Here is a 25,028-nt window from a genome sequence, read left to right as displayed (position 1 = left end):
CCAGTTTAGGTGCATAAGTTAGGACAGGTAAGTCCTGATTTTGTACTTTGTTAGACATTCAGAGCTTCCCCTGGAAGTTAATTGGAGTGTAGAGTTTGCACTTCCTCATAACGGGACCTGGGATGCCACAATTATTGAGCACTTCTGAAAATGAAACTGAAATCACGCTAGATTGTTTTCGACCCATCCAAAGAGGGTTAAGGGAATTCCATTGTGGAAAGCGAATGATTTAACTTCATTTGTCTTGTAGTGATGAACTTTTAGGAGGGATCCAAAGGTTGCAGTGCCAGAGACTGCTGGGAGAGCTCTTGGAAGGGCTGGGGTAGGTAAATCCAAACTCTGGTTAAAGCACTGAGAAATAGGAAATAGGAGAAATAGGAAAAATGGCTGATGAGTTCCTCCTGATCCAATATGTTTGATTCTTTAAAAACATACCTGAAATCCAGCCTAAATTATCCCTTCAGCATCCCAAAAATAATGATGTGGCTCTGTACATTTTCAGGAAAAGAAAGTATAGACACACAAAGATCTTTTAGAGATGAGATTGGAATTCAAAGAGTGCAATGAGGTGTTTGTATGTTTTGAATGTTTTAGATCCCCAGGTGTTAAATAGACTGGATCATCCTTTATCCATGGTGTTTGTTAGTGACCACTGATTGATTTAGCAAGCCTTCCTCAGGATGCTTATGCTGATGGGATTGGTGGGATTCAGACATGGAGTGGACTGGTGAAAGGGTCAGGGGTAGGTTTTGCCTTCAGAAAGGGAAACTGTGTTTACTACAAGTCTTCCATGGCCAGACATTCCCAGACATGTAGCACAAAATATCATCAGGTTCCCCTCATACAACAACTCGGAGGCCACCAAGTTGATCAGAGGAAAGGAACTCCTCACCTGCGAGGAAAGGCTGAGAAACTGGGATTGTTCAGTCCTAGAGAAGAGAAACTTTGGGGTGACCTAATTGTGGCCTTCTAGTACCTGAAGGAACTGACAGGAAACATGAAGAGAGATTATTTACAAGGGCCTGGAGGGACAGAACAAGGGGGAATTGCTTCCTTCTGCTGGAGGGCACGGTTAGATGGGACAGTGGGAAGGAATTGTTCCTTGTGAGGATGGAGAGGCCCTGGCACAGGATGCCCAGAGAAGCTGCAGCTGCCTCTGGATCTCTGGACGTGTCCAAGGCCAGGTTGGATGGAGCACAGAGCAGCCTGGGATAGTGGAAGGTGTCCCTGTCCATGGCAGGGGTGAAAATGGATGAGCTTTAAGATCCAATCCAAAACATTCTGGGATTCTGGGATTCTGGGATTCCGTGATGTCAGACACTGGCCCCATCTTTGACCCTTTCTCCTCCTCTGCTTTGGGTTTTATGGCACTTGGTCTTGTGTGCTGCAAACCTTGGGGTGGTTTAGGGGGTGTGTGGTGTGAGGGCTGGAGCTCCTAGCAGTGGCAAGGGCTCCCCTTGCTGCCTGTATTCCCTATGTTCCTGTCACTTTCCCATAACTAAATTTGCTGTTAAAAAAGAGCTTTGTGCTCTGAAAGGGGCCTGCTGGAATCTTTTCTGCTGGGAATGGTTTCTCCTGGGAATGCTTTCTCGTGCTGACCATGCCTTTTCCATTTACAGGTTCCATGTACGATGGTTTAGCTGATGGTTATGGCTACGGGACATCCCGGGGCAGCTACTACACCAAAACCCAGACAGGGAACAGCAACTGGGGATACCCGGTAAGACACTCCTTGATCTGGGAATTTTGGCATAGTCTGAGGTGACCTGGGCAGGAAGAACCTCTCACAGTCATGTAGGGAGGTCACAGTGCTTCAGAAACTCACCCGAGAGGGATCCTGAAAGGGATTCAATGCAGTGGACAAGGAGGGTCGAGGGCTCCACAGCTGTTTCATGTGGGGATTTTAGGGTGGACAAGATTTAGTTTGGATTTGTGGCTTGATATCTGATGGCATGAGAGTTTGGAAGTGGCCTAAGGGATCAGGACTGGGTTCAGACTATCACAGCTCAATTCAAGCACATCCAGGAGTTCCCATCTTTGTTCCTGTGCACCAAAACATAGCTGTGAATGACATGAGTGTGACTGGGGAATGTGGATCAGGGGATTTGCATTAGAACTGTGCTGTTGTTCCCAACCTCAGTGCTACAGCAGACCCTTCTCAGATATTCTCTGTACTTGCAAAAAAAGGGGTGCAGTTCTTCCACAGTGATTAAAAAAAAATATTGCAAATTTCCAGAAAAAGCACAGGTGAGATGATAGCTGTCTTTGTGCAGAATGAGTTTGGATATCCCACAGAGCTCCTGGTCCTTGGTGACAGACCTCTGGTATACAGGGTATCGCTCCAAACCTTTCCACAGTCCACTGGGACAACTTGTGCTTGCGCTGCCCCTCCACTTCAGGCCTGTGTTCTGCTCTTCCCTGCTTTTTATCAGCTCTGAAGTAGAAAGGAGCAATTCACAGATCTAGGATTTGAATATGAGAAAAGCAAAGGGCTCCTTTCAACAACCCTAGGACTGTGAAGCAACTGTGTGTCAGCCATCAAAGGCTTGAACCAGGAAAGGTTTTGGTGGCTCCAAGCACACAGACAGCGGTTGCCAGATCCCCTGCCTGTTCAGAACACCAGCATTTCTCAGCTTCAGAAGGATTTATCTGGGTCTTCCCTAATGGCCTTATCGTAGCATGATGGCTTCAAGGCAGTGGTGTCACTTGCTGAGTTTGCATCACTGGGTGTTCCATAGGAAAACTGGGAGCACTGGAGTGTCTTTGAAATGTTTATTTCCAGCCTGTTGGCCCATTTCAGTGTCTTTTCCTGTGCTGGTTAAATCCCATCCGGGGATGCTTCTGTCCCCAGAAGGGAAAAGTGTGTTCAGAGGAGGCACCAAGTTGATCAGGGGGACAGAGAATTCTGCTGTGAGGGAAGACTGGGAGATTTGGGATTGTTCAGCTCAGAGAAGAGAAGCTTTGGGGTGACCATACTGTAACCTTTGCAGTACCTGAAGGCGCTACAGGACAGATGAAGAGAGATTATTTTCAAGGGATGGAGTGACAGGACAAGGGGAAATGGCTTTCCACTGTCATAGGGCAGGGTTAGATGGAATATTCTTCCCTGTGAGAGATAGAAGGAATTCTTCCCTGTGAGGGTGGTGAGGCCCTGGCACAGGTTGCCCAGAACAGCTGTGGCTACCCAATGCTTGGAAGTGTCCAAGGCCAGGCTGGACAGGGTTTGGAGCAACCTGGGATAGTGGAAGGTGTCCCTGCTCATGGCAGGGGTTGGAACTGGATGGGCTTTGAGGTCCCTTCCAACCCAAACCCCATTAAGGGTTTTCAACCTAAGTCCCATTCTGGGACTCTGGGATTCTGTGATGGGTCAGAGCACAGGTCCATTCATCCAGGTGTCCTGTCTCTGTCCCTAAGACAGTGGTGGAGCCCCACAGAGGGTCTAGCCATGGTAACCAGGCAGGGTTTTTGTAGCCACCAGAAAAGTGCAACTGAGGTCACTCCCAAGGCAGAGGTGGAGCATCTGAGCTTCACAAGTCAAATGTTTTGTTTTGATGATATGTTGCTGTTTGCCTATTGTGATTCCTGAAAGGAGTTTGTTGTGCTTTGTCCAAGCAAAATTGCTCTCTTTCAGCCATTCCACCTGGTAAGGTGCTACTGCAGCTCCTGTTGCTGGTGTGAGGGTTATTGTTTCCTGTTGTTAATTCCTGATCTTGTTCTCAATCATTGTGGCAGCTGGACAAATGCTGGGTAGGTGGGAATGCCACTGGCTGCCAGGGGTTTCTGTCAGCAGTGTCAGTGTTCTGGGGAAAGCTGGAAGGTGGTGGTGAAGGTGATGAATGTCAGGACCTCTGTTAGACACCAGAGTCCCACGGACACAACAGTTCAATCCCTTCAGGCTCACCAGGGATTTAGGCAGCTCTTTCTGTTCTCTGAGAGACTCCTCTGCACTTACTGAGGAGGGAAGATCTTTCTCCAAATTTAAGTGTCATGCAAGTCTTTAATTCTAAATATTTTGATAAAAGTCTTCAGGATCTGGGTTACTTTATCAAAAAGGACTGGGACCTGTGAAGGATTCACAATAAAATTTGTCTTACCCGAGTCTATCTGTGAATCAGCCATTTAATCCTGACAAGTTGTCTGACTGCTCCCCTGGCCAACAAAGACAGAGGTAGGGGCAGTGATTCATGTCCTTTATCTGTGAAATCTGTCAGGTCAGGATGAATCAGCCCCCCTGGATCCCTATCTCCTACCACTGGAGCTGGATGTAGCAGGGAGATGAGTGCACAGGGAGATGACTGCACTCAGGGGCAAGCAGTCCCAGGTGCCACTGACACTTTGGAACATATAACCTCAAGTCTAAATGTGCTTAACAAGCTCAGCAGACTCCCCAGCCACACTGAGCAGCCTCCTCTGTTCTGCTTCATCCAGATAGTATTAAAGGTTCCACACAGCCACCACCAGCCTCCAGCTTGGGATAACTCCAGCTTTTGTCTACAGACCTGTATGAAGTCTGTGCAGGTTCTAGGCTTCCTAAAAAATGTTTCCTGGTTTGTAATTCCTGGATTGTAAGACATGAAACCAAAGATAAAGCATACCTATTTTTGAAGGCAAAATTGCTGGATTTATTTCCAGCTGGAGCTGGTGCTGTGAATGTGTGAAAAGTGGCGAAGTCTTGAGATGCACAAGCAAACTCAGATACTTCAGGGAAGTGGCACAGTATAATATTGATGGGAAAGACTGACTCCTAGTCCCCCAGAGTTAAAAAGGTGCAGTGGTGAATCCATGTCCAGGGTGTTGCTCCACAGCACCTCCACCTGAGACACTGCTCTTGGAGTGCCCTAATCTAAGGCACTTCCTCAGATGGTGACACTAAAGGTGTCCTGTCCCACCCACAGCTCTTAAAAGCTGCTGTCCCTGACTTCCTCTTTTTGTTTTGTTTTGTGTCTTGCTAGAAACGTCAAACTTTTCACTTCTGTGTTTTCTTCCCAATCTTGTGAGACTGATATTAGAGTAAGAAAAATGATGGATCTGGAGGAAGAGCTCTTTCTGGATCGCTCAGTTTGGAACAGGCTACCCAGGGCAGTGGTGGAGTCCCCAGCTCTGGGAGTGTTCAAAAACTTGTGGATGTGGCTCTTGAGGACATGGTTTAGGGTGAATGTGGGAGTGCTGGATTCAGGACTGGATTCTTTGATCTTAAAGGCTTTTCCAATTCAATGATTCCATGATTCTTTGTTTCTAACACTTTGGATTAAACTCTTTTATTCACCTATTATTACAGATTATTTTCTGTGAAATCCCCTTGTGGGGTGCCTCATTTGCAGCATCACTGTCTCCAGTGAGCACCTTCTCACTGCCAGTGCAAGGAACACTGAGCCAGTGGAGCCACTCCAGAACCTTGGAGGCACTTGGAGGGCAGTGGATTTGCTCTTGGCTGCAGCATTTCCTTGGCTCGTGTGTCAGGGACTGGCACAGCCCTCAAGGATGCTGACCCTTTGGGAATTCCTTTGCTCAAAGACCACACTGGGATGCAGTAATGGGAGAATCCGAGACTGCAAACCCTTCTGGGTCAGGGTGATACCTCAACCCAGGTGCTGTGGAGCCTTAGAGATATTTGTCTCCCTACTGCCACTGTGAGCTGTGAGTGGCCAGCAGTTCCCAAAGCCCTTCAGCCTCAGGAACTGTGTCCTGGTGTGAGCAACATCTCAGGTCCCATAGGAGGGTCAGTGGTGGCCACCATTTACACAGACAAACCCAGGGGAGGGTTAAGGAAGCTGGACTGGGCATCTGGAGCAATGCAGTCATGGCAGAAGCCTCAGCATGAGCCACACCCTTGTCTCTGCCAGCTCAGTTCACAGCAAAATGGAATCTCTCCAGCATTGTTGCAAAGCCACAGCTGCACTCAGGTGGTCCATGGGTTGTAGGGACCTTGGTGCTCAGCCCAACTACAGGCACAGCTTTGGAGTGGCACCACCAAATCCCAAACACACGGAGGGCAGCGCGTGGGGTGCCACCAACAAAGACCTCTGAGGTTCAGTTCTACCCTGCTCTTGCCTGGGTATGCTGGGTTGGCAGGTCCATTGCTGGCAGGGAGTTGGGGCATTCCCGGGTCCCACAGCATCACCAAGATGAGGCAGGACCAGGACAAGGTACAGAACCTTCCTGGCTTTCCATGCTGCTTCCACAAGGAGGACATCTGCCACATTATGTGGATGTGTCCACAGTGTGTCCCCCCAGCACTGTCCCCAGAGAGGATGAGCAAACCCTGGATGTGCTGGGGAAGGAATCTCAGATGTGTCCTGTGTCCATCAGATCCTTATCCCCACAGAGCTGAGCTGAGGCTTTCACAGAATCACAGGATCACTGAGATTGGAAAAGGTCTCGGAGATTATTGTGTCCAACCTTTGACTGATCACTGAGTGCCAGGTCCAGTCATTTCTTGACCACCTCCAGGGACTCCGGTGCTGCCCTGGCAGACCGTTCCCATGTTTAACAATTGTTTCCATGAAGAAATTCCTCCTGATGTCCAACCTGAACCTCCGCTGGCACAACTTGATCCTGTTTCCTCCTGTCCTGTTCCTGTTCCCTGGGAGGAGAACCTGACCTCCCCCAGCTGTCCCCTCTTGTCAGGGAGTTGTGCAGAGCCAGGTCTCCTCTGAGTCTCCTTTTCTCCAGGCAGAGCCCCTCAGGCTCCCTCAGCTGCTCCTGGTGCTCCAGCCCCTTCCCCAGCTCCGTTCCCTTCCCTGGACAAGCTCCAGCCTCTCAGTGTCTCTCTTCCAGCGGGGACCCAGGTGTTACTTTAACAATACCTCTGGGAGCAGCCTTGCTCCCAGACCAAGGAATATTTGGCTGGCCTGGTGGTGCTGGATTAAAGCAGATACCTATAGTAATTACATCCGTTATGGCACTAATGAGAAACACACACCGCTGATCCCTTTGCACCAGAGACTGTCAGAATATTTTTAACCAAAAATCCTCTGTGGGAGGAAGAGTCAGAGCTTTCTCTCCCAAGAGCATTACCTGAATAAGAGGTGATCACTTGCCTGCCTTTGCCTCTTTGGACAAAACATCTCATTGTCAGTGGGAGCTTTGTTCCAATAAGGATTTCAGGTCAAAATTTGTTGTTTGTTGTGACGATACATCCAAGCTTAAACAAACGCAGAAAGACAGTGGTTTGGATAATCTTGCCAGAGAAAACAGAGGTTTAGAGTCACTGCACGTCATTGCTTGGTCAGAGCCTGGTGTCCCAGGGAGGTTTGCACAAGGCTTTAGGCTTTGGAACAGCAAGTTGGACATTGCCTTCCTTGGCCAGTACCAATGGAACCAGCAAGACCTAACTATCTCAGCTGAATGAAAAAAAAGAGATGAAAAATCATAGGGAAAGGCAGCTCCTGGGAGAGATGGGAAGGAGCATTTCAGAAATAGATAAACAATGTATTTGCTGGTTTTGCAATTTTACTCCCTGCCATGGAGGGAGCAGGATTTCGCAAGGAGCGTGAGGAGCTCTCCCCACCCAGCACTCAGGGTGGGACCTGCTCCGGTTGCATCTCCTGTGCTTTGCCCTCCAGCCTGGGAGAAACCTGCTCCTGACGTGTTTATACGGAGCCCTCACTTCTCTGTCTGCTGCTCTAGAAACAAACAAATTGCAAGGGAAAAAAAATCCAGGCAGGTAATGAACTGATGGCGTCCTCAGATGCAGAATCAGAACCACCCAGTTCTCTGGGAGGGCTCTGACGTGGGAAGGCAGAGCTGGATCCAGGCGCCATTCCTGGGCTGGTGCACCTTGCTCTCTGCTTCTGCTTCTCTGGAAAGTAGGGGGAGGATGGAGACTTTTCCTCCTGAGAAAAAGGGTTTATGGGAGAAAAAAACAGAAAATAACTCATGGCTGAGAGCTGGGAAAATGCCATTTTGACGTTCTCTCTAGAACCAGTTTTATTCCAGCTGAAATAAGAGGTTAAAGATGTTTGTTTACCTGTCTCATATGTTGGATATTCCACTTGTTGTTCCTAGAACATACTGCAGGCTGAGAACTGGAGATCCACAAATGCTGATTAATGTAAAGGCAGGTCTGTGCTGCTGCTAGGGAGGGGAGCATTTCCTCCCTGGGCCTGACAGGAGCACCAGTGCCACCAGTGCTCATCTCCAGTACCTTTCCTCCCTCCCTGCTTTCCCTGTCTGATGTGAGTGAACAGCTCCTGAGGCCTGCCCTCACACGGACAGACTCATTTCACAGTGAAGAGAAGTTCAGGCTAAAATTCAGAATGTCAAGCGGCCTGGCTGCACCTGAGCATCCTTCTGCATCCTAAAGCCACAGGGGACCGCCAGGGCCTGGTGGAATGGCTGGAATAAGAATCATAGGATCAGAGAAGGGTTTGGGTTGGAAGGGACCCTACAGATCATCTCATTCCACCCCCTTCCACTAGCCCAGGTCACTCCAAGCCCTGTCCAACCTGGCCTTGGGCACTTCCAGGGATGGGGCAGCCACAGCTTCTCTGGGCATCCTGTGCCAGGGCTTCTCCACAGGGAAGAATTTCTCCCCAAAATCCCATTTAACCCTGCCCTCTGGCAGTTTGAAGCCATTCCCCTTGTCTTGTCACTCCAGTGACTCCAGTTTCTGATGAAGGATCCCTCTCTATCTTCCCTGTAGCCCCTTCAGATCCTGGAAGATGCTGTGAGGTCTCCACTCAACCTTCTTTTCTCCAGGCTGAACATTTCCAGCTGCCCCAACCTGTCTGCCCTGGGGAGGTGCTCCAGTCCCCTTATCAGCTTGGTGGCTTCCTCTGGACTTGCTCCAATAGTTCCATGTCCTCCTTATGTTTGGAGCACCAGAACTGTGCAGAATATTCCAGGTGTGGTGTCTCAAGTGCAGAGTAGATGGGAGAATCCTCTCCCTCCCTGCAGCCCACGCTGGGGGATCAGCCCAGGACATGGATGATTTTCTGGGCTGCCAGTGCACATTGCTAAGGAGTTGTGTGATGGACAGAGACACCTTCAAAGCTGCTACGACTTCTCAGCTCCCATGGGGAGAAGCCTCAGTGACAGCCTGACCCCATCAAAATGCTTCCCAGATCCTGCAGTGCAGAGACAATTACTGCCTTCTGTCTCCACTCCGCTTTGAGGGACTTCCTGGTCTTTCCCAGCATTTCCCCACACTCCTAAAGGGTAGAGGTGTGGATGGCGCACCATGCACACACCCATGGGCAGTAGGCAGATGCAGTTCGCAGCATTAGGAAACCTGGGCACTGATGAGTTCTGAAGGGCAGAGATTGATTCTTTCCTTTTACTGCTGCTCTTCTGTACAGAGAGAGCTCCCTGCACCCAGAAGTTGGGAGATGTTGTCAGGTGGCTCTTTAAACCACAGACTGTGTGACAGCATCACCTTCCCTTAGAGACAGCATCTCTCCAGACACAGAGTGCTTCCCTTCTTCCTTGCTGAGCATCCTGTCTCACTGATGGCTTCAGGGAACTCCGTTCTCCTGGCCACATTTGCTCCAGTGCTACAAGTGATGGTCTCTGGCTTAGCTGGGTCAGCATCCAAGACAGGGATTTACGTTTTAGTGCAGGGAAGCTGCTCTAAGACACAGACCGGGCACTTTGCCAGAAGCAGGAAGGGTCAGCCCCAACCGTGCAGGGATTCACAGACTCTCTGGCAAGGTCTGAGGTCTGCTCGAGCTGGCAGGAGAATCCTCATCAATTTGGGGCCATTGGATCAGGTTCCTGCTGCAAAAAGAATTCTGAGATACCAATTAGGTTCGTGCCACTTGAAAGAGATTAAAATCAGCCAAGCATTTGGTAGAATCAGCAATAAAAGTCGTGGACTGCCTTTGGTAATGAGCTTCACATCACACGGGAACGATTTTCCCATGAGTTTGCAAAAGGCTCCCCCGCCCTGCCGGGACCTGCTCGGACTTGCAGCCCAGGGCTCCTGTGTTGCAGAAAGGTGTCTTTGCAAACAGCTTCACCCATCTTGGGGCTGCCAAGGAGGAGGACAATGCTGCAGTCACTCTAAAACCCAGCAGGAAATCCAGAACCCATGATTCTGTCTCAGTAAACAGAGATGCACTCCCCACTCCCCTCAGTGAGTGCACTGCAGAGTAAATCTCAGCTTTAGATAAACAACAAGTTCCTCTTCCAGGCTTCCCTGAGTCAGTTTCAGCAGATGCCCAGGGGCTCCACAGCTCTGCCAAGCTTCTGACAGCCCTACAGAATAATCCCAGCTTCAACTGACTCATAAAGAAAACCAGCATCTAACAAGCTGCTGTCTGTCCTGCAGCCACTGCTGGCAGCTCCACTGAGCACAAAGTCCACCCTGCACCTGCCCACCGCAGCCCTGTCCATCTCTCATGGTCCCCAGGGTTTCTGAACCCATGGAAATGAATTGAAATGAGGATGGTATCACCTGGCATATATGCTTGATCATGACTTCATGGAAGGTTACTGCTGTTGCTGCATGTGTGCTGCATCCCCAAGCAAACCTGGGATGAGGGGAGTCTGTGTATGTGGCCATCCTGGATTTTATCCTGGGCAGGAGAGGGCTTGTCCCACTGCCAGAGAGCCCCTAAGATTCATCACATTCTACTCTGATGTGCCTCACCCTGGCTCTTTTCACCTGCAATCTGTCCTTCCAAACCTCAGGAGCTCTGCAGGAGGCTCTGAACCTGCCCCTGCCCCACTCAGCACTGGGTTTGTTCTGTGTCCTCTGGAGAAGACACAGAGAGAATCTGCTCCCCTTTTGCCTCCTTGCAGCAATTCACCTGTGTAGATGCACCTGCATCTGAAAGTCTGAAAACTACTCAAATAACGGTGATCCAGGCATCAACAGAGCTGGACTAAAGGGCTTAGTCCCACCCCGATGGTGCCAGGGAGCCCCTTGGGAAGGGTTCCAGCCGTTACCTCTGCAGCTCTCTGAGACACAACCGAAAGGATTCCCTGCATTCCTGAAGATCAGTTTGTTAATGGAAATATTTGGCTTAATTAATTAACATAATGACAATTCTGCAGAGTGTTGGAGGGAGGAATGATGCTGAGTGTGCTGGGGCTGGGATAGAGTTAGAGCAGAGCTGAGGAACTTGGGGTGAGTTGGCAGAGGATTCCAATTTCTCGAGATTAGAAAATGTGGAATTTTTTTCAGCGACATGAACTATTACACTACGCACAGGCATTTCACAATTCCATGAAAATTATTAGGAGCCAGTGTTGACTTTTCTTTCCCAGCCAAAGGGACCCTTGGGTGCCCTTTGCAGACGGTGGCAGCCAAAGTGCTGCTGCTTAGAGTTGGATGAGAAAAAATCAGTTTGATCCAACAGGACACCATGGATGAATTTTCCCAGTATAATCCAAGGGGAATGGGGCAGGAAATTTTATTCCTTAGTTCTTTTTATCCCTGTTTGCTGTATGTCTTGGAGATCTCCTTGCCAGACTACTGAGGGGATGCAGAGCACAAACTCAGCATCATGGGGCAAACAGCACTAAAACAGTTTAATTTCTTTTTCTTTCTGGAGTGCACATCTGAATGAGTTGTCTCTCATTTGGACATAACCCTGCAGGCTCCTACAAGCCAGCAATGACATCCCAAAGGTTTAACATTGCAGAAGAAGATTGAATTCAATCCTGGTGTGGCAAACTTAATGCAAATCTGGAGGACTTCTGATGAAGTGGTGAAGGCATTTTGAACTGACAGCAGGGCAGCTAAAGCCATCTTTTTGTTTTGCTAATTGTAGATGGTTTATTTTACCATCTTTTATCTTTTCTTTTTTGCTTCCTCTCTTAGTCATCTCAGTTTTTATTGCACATTCCCCATTGTTCCCAGAGCATCCCATTATGTGAGCAGATACTACACGCCTTGTAACTCATAAGCAGATATTCATTGTCTCCACTTGTTTCTTGGCACAGTTTGATTCAAGAATCCCTTCTAACTAATTTTTCACTCCCTTTACTCCTTTTCTAAGGACCTAATAGTTGGGAGGGGAAGAAAAGAGCATAAGGAAATTAAAAATAAATGCAGGCGCTGCTGAAAGGTCAGAATGGGGCATCAAGCTCCATGACAGTGAGAGATGTGCAGTGAGCTCCTGTAGTTACAGGGTGAGTTAGACTCTGTGTGTTGGGAATAAAGCACTTTCTCTATTGCCAGGGTCACGTTTCAGCTTTCAGTGTGTGAAAATGAGGTTTAGTTTCTTGGTAGATTCTAAAAAGTTTAATAAAAGACAGTAAGACACAATAAAGCAAAAGGACACGATAAAGCAAAAGGTCACAATGGCCGGGTGCTTGGCATTTTGCTAAGAGCACACCATGACTTAGAAAACATTTTGTTAAATGCAGTAACTTGTTGCATATTTATAGACCTTTCATGCATTATCCAAAACTACCCCTTCTAAACTGTAAATCAACATTTTTACTTTTTAAAAAATTTTTCTTTGTGACTCCTTCTTGTTGGTGTACTCTTTGATAGTGGAGATCAATAAATTTTTTCCTTGGAGTTTTGGTGTTTGTCACCTCTGTTTTTATTCAGATAGGATAATCAAAGAATGTGAAGAATTTTTTTTTTTACTCTTTTCCGAGTTAGTTACATGAAAAAAAGCTTTTTACATCACTATGTTACAGTCTAGGAAAAAAATATATTTATCATACTACTATTTCTTAGTTTTGCTAATAGCAGAACTAAAAGAAACTATATTCATCCAGCAAAGTTTTCCAACATTATACACATAGCATTCATTTTCATATTTGCGAAAAGCCGCTAATACAATACGTACTTATAACAAGTTCTACTTTAAAGCTCCTGGATCCCACATCCTGATCCCTCAGTGTCCGTGATATCCTGGTGGGGTTTGGCTCCTTTGTAAGGGCTGCTGTTGGATAATGCCCCAAAAATGTTGGGCACGAGAATGCTTGAGAGGCACAGGAAAGCGGTAGCAGCCGGCCAGGGTGGGTGCGGCGGTGCAGAGCTGCAGCTCAGCCCTAACCCACTGTGTTTGTTTGGTGTGTGGCAGCTGTACAACGGGACGCTGAAGCGGGACGTGGAGAGTCGGCGCTACAGCTCCTACAGCCAGATGGAGGGCTGGGCCAGCCGGGCCCACGGCAAGGCCCTGTGCAGCCCCCGGGCCGGCAGCGACTACTGCTTCGTGCAGAACATCAAGAGCAGCCGCAGCGAGCCCGACCTGTACTGCGAGCCGCCCCGCGGGACCCTGCGCAAGGCCCATGGCGGCAGCCGCGCCGAGCACAAGACCACCCTCAACCGCCAGAGCATCTACAGCTCCTGCAGCACCCAGCAGGGAACCAGCAGGACCAGTAAAAAAATGCCAGCACGAGCCCTGTCCTGCCCCTCGAGCAACAAGCCCGACGTGGTCTATGCCCAGCCCATGATGAGCTGCAAGCAGGATGGGGTCTATGGACAGGCCCAGTCCGGCTCCAAGTAAGTGCTCTGACCCTGAGGGAGTGTGGACAGTACTGGGGAGCTCTGTCCACCAGAGCCAGGCACCTGGGCTTTCCTAGAGCCACTGGAGAGCCCGTACAGTGCATCCTGCAGCACTGATAGTGGGTCAGAGGGGTCACTCTTAAGGGCTTTCTTTCATTTCCTGGGCTGTGGAGGGGAACTGATAGGGCTGGTTCAGTGCAGATATCTCCACTGTACCTCTGTGATATTGGGCAACACAATCCCTCAGTGTCTGTGGGGGCATTGACCCATAATGATATGAGGATGGGGAGGTGAAGAGCTCAAGGCCTGGTATGCAGTCAGGATGTCTCTCCTGGCTGTCCTCTTGCTTCGGTCTGGCAGAAAACTTATCCAAACAAAACCTGTCTTGGAAGGAGTCAGTTCCTGAGGGTCTGACTGAGAGCAGAGCTGAGAGTCCAGTAAGCAGTGGTGTTTCCCTCTCTTTTCTCCACCCAGCCCCTGCTTCATTTGCAAAAAAGGTCTGATTTGGGTTCCAGAAAAAAACTGAGTCATAAATTAAAATAAATACCCTAATTGGAATAATCTGACTAATCAGGAAAGAGGAGCCAGTGGAAACTGTTCAATTCCTTCCAGAGCCTCCAGACCCATTTGGTGTAGGAAATATATAAGGGTAGGATAGTGTATCATGTTTGAACTTCAGATCCCTTCTTGCAGATGTTGCCTACAGGCACAGGACATGTAAAACACAGCAGTGAGCCCAGATCCTCCCAAGGATGTACCTGTGAGTGCAGCAGAGCTCCCACTGACCATCACCTGGTTTGGGTGGTGACTGAATGCTACCCCAATGCCCTGTGCTACCTCCAGCTCTGGAGCACCAACCATGTTCAGTTGCAGTCTTGAGAGAGACTTGGTCTGCACAAACCATAGTCTTGGAAGACTTGGAAGACCATGGTTTGCATGTTTTGAACTGCAAAACATTGCAGTGAAAGCTGAAGAAGGAGGGGCTGCAGCTTCCACAAGAGTCCCTAGGGCTGCTGCACTATCATGCAGGACTTGCTCTGCACCAGCCCAGAAGCTCTTACAACCCCCTGACAGAAGGGGAATTTTGTCACACGACCCTTAAAAGCTTCCAGACTCTTTCCTGGTGGTCCCTAGTCCCAGAGAGAAAATTCCCAGTACAGGTTGTGTGAGACTGTTTATTAGGGCTCACAGACTTTGTCACAACTCCCACCAAAGGCCTGAAACTGTTGAGCCATTGCTCCAAGGAATGATGATGATACTGAGAAAATCCCCTTCTCTGTCAGCAGCATGAGCCAAACAATGCCCTTTTCCTCATCTGAATGTCCCAGGTTACTCTGGCTAATCCTCACTCCTTTGGGATTGAGTAGGAGGGTGTGTCCCAGAGCATAGATGCCAAGAAATATCACTGTCCCATTAGAACATTATCATGAACCCTTGGCTGCCCATGTGCCCAGTTACTCTACATTTGACACATTCCAATTAGCCCTGGCCAGCCCAGAGCACTGCTGGTCTTGGCTTGCTGCTGTCAGCAGCTCCCTAAATCCTCTGGAACAGGAACCAGAGATGTTACACAAACTGGAAGTGATTTGTTCTAGGGAATTTCTAACTGAAGAACAGAAAAGTTTAGTGGGAAGGATGGCAGGATGCCTGAACTCAGGGCTGCAGCTGCCTTCTCCTAGGGAGGACAGATTTGGAGCAATTTGGCAGGCTCTGGCCAAAGCCATGTTTATGGGGCTTGGTCATAGCTTTGGACAGGTCACTTGGAGAATGATGGTATTTTCTGAGAGGAGAGCTGCTGTTGTGAGAGGGATCCTCTCCAGCTCTGGCTGCCCTTGGTTTGGGAGTGGCTCCATTTACACACTCCTGGCTTGGGGCAGGCTCATCTGGCAGAACTGGTTCTGCTGTGGAAACCTCAGGCTCCAAGTCAGGCTTGAAGTTGGGCTTTGAATTGTGGGCTCAGCTGGGGCTGTGTCCCCTGGGTGAATCTGATGTGGCTGTGGCACAGCCCCTGCTCTGCCTGAAGCTCTGCAGAGCTGGACTGGTGCAGGGGGCACCTGGTACAGAAGTTGTGCTCAGAGGGGAGGAGGTTGAGAGCAGCTGTCCTGAAAGCTTTGGAGACATACAATGGAGTTGTTGTCTTTGGAAAAATGACTCTTTTGGATGACTCTTAGCCCCCAGAAGTGTCTTGCAGGGCAATGTTGGCCTTGCTCTCAGTGTGCTCTTGTTGGAGAGGGGCTTCTAAGGTGGGCCAGGAACATGTCTGGGCTCTCTTTGCTCTGTAGGGCTGTTGTGTCTCAAGGATTCTCCACCTGGAGATTTCAATCTTCCCTTGGCTCCCATGATTTTGGGCAAGGAGAGCTTTGCTTGTAGGTACCCCATTATTAACCTTCACATGCAGGGATAGGGCTCAGCTGGGTCACAACTGCTGCCAGCTCCCACTTTGGGTCTCTGTCCTTCCATTCTGGTCGTTCTCCAGGTGGAGTTTGTGCCTTTGTGACACGGAGGATTCTGTGTTCAGTTTTGGTGCAGCAGATCTGTTCTGGGATGTGTTGGATGACTTGTCTGCAGGCTTGCAGACAGCCTGCAAGAGCCAGGGGAGGGCTGGATATTTTCCATGCTTTCTGAGGATGGATGGATTTCATGATCCATGGGGTGATTTCCATTGCTGTGAGAGGGATTGCAGTGAAACCTGTGATCCACTGGGTCTGTCTGTGATACAAAACTCTGTAATGCCCATTGATGGTGTCATTACTGGCTATAATGATGCTTCTCAGGCATCCTCTGGTGTAGATCTGGTCTCTCTGGATGGTGTGAGACAAAAAATTGGTCGCTGGGTGTTCCTAGGTGGTGAGAGTGGTGTGCAGGTATCAAAATTCTTAGTGTGCAAGAGCTGTCAAACTTTCTGTGCTGAGCAGTCACTCTGCATCTGGTGACAAAGTTAATTTCTGCAACTCTTCTTGATCATGTGATTGCTGCCATTTATTGAACTGGCTTTGGCTGGGTGAGACAGGGAAGAGCTGCCTCTGATAACTGATATCCCTCAGAGTCCTCCCTCTTGCAGCAGCAGCTCTGACCAAAGCCCTTTTCAGCTGCCTGATGAGCAATGTAACACTGGACCGTTTTTCAGGAAAAGCCATTCTGTGATTCCCTCATAAATTAGATCTCATCACAGGGTTTTACTCACCCCATGCTGTTGGTTCTGGTGATGAAATCGGAGTTCTTCACTGTTTGCCAGATCAGAAGGTTGAACACAATTGAAAACTCATGCAGTTTATTCTCCTCCACCAGCCCTGTTGTCATGATCCTACCTCAGTGAGCAGAGAGGGACATTCTCCTGTCCATTCCATTTCTTCCATGAAGAATTTCTTCACAGAAAGGGTTGTTAAACATTGGAAGAGAGTGCCCAGGTGGAGCACTCATCCCTAGAGGTGCTCAAGGAGCACCTGGATGTGGCACTGGGCTGGGTGTCAAGGTGAGGATTGGCCACAGATGGATCTGATGGTCTCAGAGGTCTTTTCCAACATCTGGGATTCTGGGATTCCAGATATACTTCTCTAACCACTCAGAGACTTGAGCCTTGGTAATCATTATGTCATATCTGGATCAACATTTTCAAGCTCAGCAGCTCTGGCCAGGGCTCAGATGTTCAGGGTTGTTCCAGTGGCTCCTGCCCATAGGCTGCTGTCAATGAGCAGCACTTATGTTTTGCCAAAATGCAGCTCTCTGGAGTCTGGTAGAGCTGGAGGAGTTTTCTTGGTGTCCAGGGCTCCCTCTTCTACACAGAGCCCTTCTCCTTCCTGATCTCCTGTGACGTCCCCCAGAGCTGCAGTACTTCACCCTGGAAGCTGCAGCACCAGGGATTTCAGCAGCTGGTGGAGACCACCCATATTCGCCCACTTTTAACCATTTCATCTGCTGGGTGGCACTTGCACATGTCCCAGGTGACAGGGTAGCACCCTGAGCAGGCAGCTTTTGGCTAAATTATATGTTGAGATGTTATTGATGTTATTGATACTATTTATGCTCACTCAGGATAAAAGTTTCTGCATCCTGCTTGGTCATCAGGGAGCAATGATGAGAAGCAGTAACAAGCAATGGGATGTTTAATTCTCCCAGGAAATTTGGAGTCTTTGTGCCCCTCCAACTGGAACCTGGGGTACAAAAAAGCTGTGTCCACCAAGGACTGACATTATATTAGTGCTGCGTAGAGCTGTTGTGCTTCAGGGGCCACATGAGACAAACAGAGCCAGCTAAACTGGTGGCCTTGGTGTCTGTGGCCCTGCAGTGGCCTGAGCTGGTGACACCACTTCAGGAGATGCCTGTCTGAGCTGAGGCATCTGCCCCTAACAGAGCCAACACCTCTTGCTGATCTCAGGGAACCCCAGATGTCTGAGCTGGAGACATGCCTGAGAGCCCAGACTCATCTCACACCTGGAGAAGGATTGGGGGTGTTCTTTGGGAGCATGGAATGGGGAGCTGGGTGTCTGCAGACAGTCTCTGGCTAAGGGTTTGCTGATCTGGATCAGGAGCCTCTAATGGCCACCTGCAAACCCACACTTACCTTTGGCCCCATTGGGAGATGTGGATGCTCTTCCCTTTGGAGTTCTCTGTGTGCAAAACACCTCATTAGAGACCCTGTGGAAGCAAGTGTCTTTCCAGGCACCTGGGAATCCGTAACATCTCACAGTTGCTCTGTCAGAGGTCTTGGATGCCTCAGCTGGCAGCTGTGGAGGGGGTAGTAAAGACTGTGGCAAGCCTTTGGGGTTTCTTAGTGTCACATTTGACATTTGATTCTGGTGTCACCGACCTGGCCCCAGCTGGGCTGTTGCAGTCTGTGCTGTGGCTGAAGTTCAGGGACAGTGTGTCCCCTAAAACCATTCCCACCTGAGATCAGCTGCCCTGGAAGTACTGCAAACAGAGAGAAGGACAGGAGTTATTGAAATAGTCAGGAAAGGTAACAAGGGTGTTTTCTGATCTAAGTCTTGTCTTTTGGGATAATTAAAGGTGATCAGTACCAAAACATTAATACTTTGGGGCTGAGCCACACAGTGAAAGCAGGATTGAGTGTGATGAAAGGCATTTTGGTTTGTGTTTTTTGGGATAAAGTGCTGGGATGTGCTGAAACTTTTGAGAGTCTCTGCTCTGATTTTATTAATGAACAATGGAATTTGTTATGAGTTTTATGGCTTCCTCCTCTCTTGGGACTTGCAGCCCCTAATAAGCAGGATGGAAACTTGGATAGGAATTAACACAAAACAATCTGCTCATGAAACGTGAGGGAATTTGCCTTTTTCTGATACTGATCCTCTTCAGTATTTGTTTACCTTCCATTCCAGAATTTGATCTTCTCTGTCTCCATTGAATCATTTCCAGCTGAGGTCTCTTCCTAGTCTGCTTCTTTCTTGTGGAAGTACAACCTTTGGAGCTCTTCCTATCAGCCACATTGCCCAAGCTGGAGATGACTCAGTCCAAGAGTTTCTCTTGATGCAGGTTGTTGTTCCCACAGTGTGGATCTGGTCAGAAATATCCCTGACTGGCTGAGGAACAATCTCCCCTTTGCAGGACTTTGCCAAGGTGATTTTATTCTCTGGTAGGAGAAATCCCTGCTGCTTCCTAGGCAGTGGACGGAGCCTGGCTGTGAACTGTTGTGAAATTCTGCTGAGGAGAAAGCAGGGAAAAGGGAACCTTCCACATCTTCACCCATAGAACTGCACCTGTATCCCCAGTTTTTCCCAGCTGGAGAGGGTTTGTCCCTCAATGGAGTGGATGTAAAGAAAATTGCCTTCCTTGAGAAGCTGGACCAAGTGGACATCCTTCTGCCCCAGAAAAAGTGCATCTGATTCAATAATTGTAAAGAAAAATAGATCATATGGTTACATGGCCACTGACCTGGTATTTTTACCAAGCTGTCTCTCTTTCCACACCTCCAGTCCAGGTCCCAGTTCCCAAAGGAGAAGCCCCTCCCTGGTGCAGGATCCATCAGTTCTCAGCTCAATCATCTCAGGAACATGAAAAAACATGAGACAAAATCACATCCCGGATCCAACCCAAGGATTTCCTGAGCTCCATAATTTCTAATTTACTTTGTCTTTCCAGTTTTGTGTCTCCTTGTTGTAAGTTTAATGGAAGTTCCTTGGTGCCAGGTTCTGATAGGGGGTTCAAACTGATGAAAAGTCTTATGAGGAAGTGATGTTTTATAGCAGTGTAGAAATAAAAGTGGAATGAGGTTTACCCAGCTTTAGACATGGAATGCTTGAGGTCCAAACTGCTGTCTCTCATTCCTGCATACCAAGAGAGGCAGAGGTGTCTCCAGAGGGCAGGGCTTCCTTTCCTAGAAAAAATGTCCAAGACACAAAGGCAAGGTGGTTTTTGGAAGCACTGATTTCCTTCCACTGACTCCACAAGTGCTTGAATGAGTGATGCAGGCTGGGTGTAACTATGCCAGGGAGGGCAGTGGAGACCAGAGTCTTCCATGCTGCCTTTTGTGTGAAATTCCGTGTGGAATTGTGCATATTATTCCCTGCTGTGTGCTGTGTGGAGGGGAACCCTGGGATTCGTAAGGATGAATGTTTTATCTCATTGTAACTGCTGCTGGTGGTGCCCAAATGTCCTTTCCAGACCTTTATTCTTTACATTTCTTTGGTGCAGTCAAAGCAACTCTGTCCATCACGTGCCTGGAAGTGCTATTGTCTTGTGGTGAAGTTTAACACTTCAGTGTAATGGGTTCATTTAAAGAACTTATTAAAAATCACTGTTCTGTTGGTCTACGACATTGTCTGAAGATAATGACTCTACAGAGTCACTCTCTGGTATGACATGTAGCAAAAATGTGTGTAAATAAATGTGGTTCAATCAGGGACTGATTTCCTGATCTCCAGGTAAAACTCCCCATCAGTCCGAGGGAACATCATCAGCCAAGCGCAGCCACTGCTTCACTGGCTGGGAAAGCCCTCACACTTTTGGATTCCATCCACTGCTAGTGAAGCCTTTCCCATTTGTATCCCATTACTGCTGATAGTAAAGCCAAACAGGAGTTTGGATTTGACTCTCCTCAGTCCTGGATTTGCAAATTAATGCAGCCACCACTGCTGTGAGCTGAAATCCCCGTGCAGCCTCTGCAGGATTCAGCTGCAAGGGTGCTGAGAGGAAACAGGAACTTTGAATTACGTTAATTTCTATGACTGGAAGCAGAGACAAGCTTTGCAGTTTTTACCCTCCTGAAAGTTCGGACCATTTTCTAATTTTATGTGGTTAAAACATCACAGATAGTACTGAATAAGAGAGAGCCAAAAAGAGCAGGACTTTCACATTTCTAAACAAGTGAAAGAACCTTCAGATGTTTGTACTTCTCCTGAGGTTCCAGTCCTGCCCCAAGCCAGAGGAATTCATATCCTTCCTCTGAAGTTTCAGGCACATTCTTTACCTCTAACAGGGATGATGACAATGGTCAGCTTTTATAAGGGCTTGGAGACAGCGAGTGTGAACATCCCCTGGGAGCAGGATGTCTCAAAGCTATTATTAACATTTCGTAAACTGCCTATTTGTCTATCCCATCACTCCAGACAGGCTTTTTCCTGAGGGATCTACTTGAGCTTCCCCAGACCATCAACTGCTCTTACATTTCTGCTTCCACCACCTCTCACATCAAAGGATCCCACGCTGTGGGAAAACCACCTGCCTGTGTTACCTTGTCCTCCCGACCTGGCGGATCACTCCTTTCACTCTGTCCACTCACTCCTTTATTTGGGGAACAGTGAACTGGGTCTCTGTTCATTAAATTTCCACTTTGGACATGATCAGACATCCACCACCTCAACCCAGCTTTCATTTTCTGTCTCCTTTGCTTGTGGATAGACTGGATCAGGAATTTATTACCCTTAGTGCTCTTCACTGTGTCTTTTCCATCTTTTTGAGACAGAGAAATTCACTAGAGGTACACTGTGTGCTCTATGTGGCAATGTGATAATATTTTATCACTGATTCCTTCCCAGTACCTCTCAATGCTGGCATAGCTGTCTTGGCTGAGCACTCACCCAGTTCTATATTTCTCTTTGTCACAGGATCTGTGGTGATGAGATTGATGCTGGCACCATGACCATCCAGAAGGCCATCCAGCTCCTGTGCTCCTCTGATGACAAGTACCAGGCCATGGGGGCTTACTACCTGCAGCACACCTGCTTCCAGGATGAGTCTGCCAAGCAAGAGGTAAACAGACTCCTCCAGTGCTCTGCTGCCACACCAGGGCTGATGGCACCAGTCAGGGATGGGACTGGTTTTCCTCAGTGCCAAGGATCCATAGGTTCCTTGGTTTTCATGAGGGTGCTTTATACTTCATTTGTCAGGTATTAATTAAGTAGATTTTTCAGCTATTAATGACCACTTTCTCACAACAACAGTTGGTCAGGATTTAACGCCTGGAATAGTTTCTGGGTAGCAGAGGAGACTGTTCCTGTTGTCACCACAAGCTGCTGCGGCACAGGGTGATGGGGTTTGACAGTGTGGAGGTGTAGAAGCTGCCATCCTGTGTCCTCTCCTGGGGGTAACTGCAGCCAGTTCCACATCAGTCTTTCACTATCTCAGAGCTGCAGACAAAGCTGCTTTAAGTTCCACTGTGACCTTTGCTGGGCATTGGTCAGTGACCCTGCAGGCCTTTGCCAGCCTTTTTCACAACCCTTTCCCAGACTATTTCAGCCACCTGAGCCAATGGGTTAATTAATGATCATGTACAAAGATTAGTTTTGCACATCCATAGTGGTGGCTGCCCTATCCTGGAAGTGTCAAAGGCCAGGCTGGGCAGTGTTTGGAGCACCCTGGGATAGTGGAAGGTGTCCCTGGCCATGGCAGAGGGTGGTACAAGATGAGTTTTAAGGCCCTTTCCCACCCAAACCCCTCTGTGATTCTGTGATATTTGACCACAGAGGAGCCCTTCTAATAGCACAGGTTATTTTTCTGATGCTCTTCCTCCTCAATTCCTTTGCCAACATGCAGCAAAGGAGGCAGCCTGAAGGATGGATCCAAAGCAGCAAGAATGTCACCAAAGTTTATCCCCACCCTGGACTTACTGAGATGCCAACTATAGAGGTGGCTTTCCCTGTCCTGGCACAACAGCGGAGCTGGAAGTGCTGGCCCAGTGTGGGGCTGTGCCCCTGTACCCTGGCTGTGCCTGGATGAGTGCAGGTGCCCAGCCCACATTCAGGTGGCCGATTGTGGGGTGGCCACACCCTTTGTTACCGTTGCAAACCCTCTGTGAGCACTGGGCTGTCCCATTCTTCCCAGAAAGATGTGCCAGAGCAGGTCGGTGACTCATCCCAGCACACGCTTGTTTTCCTTCCCTCCCGAAAGGTGCTCATTCATTGTCCATTGTCAGCAAACCTCAGCCGAGGGGGTGTTTGTGCCAGGATGGGCTCCAGGCAGGATCATGGCCAGTGCAGAGCACATCCCACAGCGGGAACACTCAGCTGGAGAGCTCAGCTGCAGGGATTCACCTTCAAAGCTCCGCTGTGGTGTCTTGCAGGTCTGGGCTCCCTCCACTGCCTCTGGCTGGCCTCAAGGCTGGTGACACTGGCCATGACCATCCCTCTGAGCTCAGCCTGTGATCTCAGGATGCAGATAAATGACCACAGCATGTCATTAGATGGCTATAAATGGCCTTTGCACATAGGCAGTGCAGCATTTCCGCTCAGTGCCAACTGTGGAGGTGGGTGAAAGTTTGCAGGAGCACATTTCCGTGGGCAAAGGACTCTGATCGTGGCCATTACTCACAGACAGCCACTCCTGCAGTTTAAGCTTTTTGCTCCATCCTCCAGGCCAGGAGCTTTGTGCTCATGACTTATGGTCTGAATTAGGCCTGTCATGTCTGGCCCTCGTTCCCTGGCAGCTCTGCTTCTCCAGCTCCCCCAGGATGGGCTGTCCGACCCCTGGCACTGCTGAGCCAGTTCTGGGTGTCCCTGTCCCATCAGTGTCCTGTGCTCTGTGCTGATGGCCCATGTCTGTCCTGGTGCTGTGCTCATGGCAGGTGTCTGTCCCGTGTCTGTCCCTGTGCTCCATGCTCATGTCCCATGTCTCTCCTGGCCAGGTCTATCGGCTGGGGGGGCATTGCCAAGCTCGTGGAGCTGCTCCGCAGCCAGAACCAGAATGTGCAGCGGGCAGCAGCCGGGGCCCTCCGGAACCTGGTGTTCAAGAACCCCACCAACAAGATTGAAACGCGGCGGCAGAACGGGATCAGGGAGTGTGTGAGCCTCCTCCGCAGGACAGGGAACACTGAAATCCAGAAACAACTCACAGGTACCCGCAGTCTGCTTGGCCCCAGCAGGGCCTGGCCTCGCCTTGCCTGGGGTCCATAGCCCTGGGGCTGCCCTAGCACAGAGAGGGGCTTTCTGCCTCCTCCTTGCACCAAAGGGTGACCCTAAAATCAGAAAGCACAGGAGGTCCTGGCCCTTGCATAAGGGTTCCGTTGGGGAAGCACCTGCCACAGGTCCCCTCCCAGTTATGGTCACCCTGCCATTCCCATACTTTCCTGCACCCTGGCCCCTGTGCTGTTCCCAGGGATGGCCAAGGGAGCTTCCAGCTCCAGTAGGGTTGACTGGGTTCTCTCCTTGCTGCCTCACCTTTGCCTGAGGAATTGATGGGAGTTTTTTGATGCAGGTCAACCCTCAGCTATGTCCCAGGTTTTTTGTTGCAAACCTTTCCATGATCCCTGGAGAGATGCTGGTGTCCCCTACAATCTAATAAACCTGCAACCTAATAGCAATAAATAGTGATTTTGGAAGGAGCGAGGATGCTTAAATGCCCACCTCCACATGGACCCATCCTGCCTGTCTCCCATGGGAGTGGACAGGGACCAGGGTTGCAGGCAGCCCTCTGCACCCTGAGCTCAGAGGGGTGAAGGGAAGAAGAATTTTGGTGCTGGAATCACCCTGACCTAAACAAAGCTCCTAATGCACATGACCCTGTGCTTGAGCTTCTGTCCCATGTACTTCCTAGGTTCTGCTCTGGAACCTCTCCTCCACTGATGAACTAAAAGAAGAGTTGATACAGGAGGCTCTGCCCGTGCTGACAGACTGTGTTATCATCCCTTTCTCGGGCTGGTCTGATAGCAGCTGCAACAGGACACGAGAAATTATCGACCCAGAAGTGTTCTTCAATGCCACAGGGTGTTTGAGGTGAGTCACCGGGCAGGGACTGACTGCAACTTGTGTCTGTGGGCAAAAGCTGAAGCCATCTAAATCCTCTTACAATGAGCTGAATTCATGCTCATTACAATTGTGTTAATGAAAAATTATCCATGAGAAAGTTTTCTTGACTAAGAGAAGGTGTAGGAAAAATTACATGGAAATACTTTTATAGTAGCTTTTTATTTTTAATAATTTTGTTCTTGCTAAGTCTCTTCTCAAAAAATATGGAAGCTGTTTTGTGCACTAGTGAAACCGATCAGTGTTTAGCTCAGAATAGGAAACTGGACAGATTCTGTCATTAGAGATTTGAGGCTTCCAGAGAAAAACAAACTTATTTAGGGTTTAGGTGACAAAAAGACAGAATTCTCTATGTGGGGAAAACAACATTTCCCCACTTCTTTTGATACCTGTTTTAGCACAGAACAGTCCCATTGTCCTGGATA

At 48.9% G+C, this 25,028-nt stretch overlaps 1 protein-coding gene across 1 annotated transcript in view; it reads left to right on the top strand.

The window, feature by feature from the left end:
- The window catches only part of PKP1 (plakophilin 1), a 44,194-nt gene that overhangs the window by 6,515 nt on the left and 12,651 nt on the right, over positions 1 to 25,028 (top strand). The window contains exons 2-6 of the mRNA XM_033080292.1: positions 1,620 to 1,720; positions 12,987 to 13,408; positions 21,472 to 21,633; positions 23,487 to 23,696; positions 24,397 to 24,573. Of these exons, the coding sequence (XP_032936183.1) occupies positions 1,620 to 1,720; positions 12,987 to 13,408; positions 21,472 to 21,633; positions 23,487 to 23,696; positions 24,397 to 24,573 (1,072 nt within the window). The remainder of the gene's footprint in view (positions 1 to 1,619; positions 1,721 to 12,986; positions 13,409 to 21,471; positions 21,634 to 23,486; positions 23,697 to 24,396; positions 24,574 to 25,028) is intronic.

Source organism: Catharus ustulatus, chromosome 25 (genome assembly GCF_009819885.2).
Source record: "Catharus ustulatus isolate bCatUst1 chromosome 25, bCatUst1.pri.v2, whole genome shotgun sequence".
Taxonomy (NCBI): Eukaryota; Metazoa; Chordata; class Aves; order Passeriformes; family Turdidae; genus Catharus; species Catharus ustulatus.
This window is presented reverse-complemented; position numbering and strand designations above follow the sequence as displayed.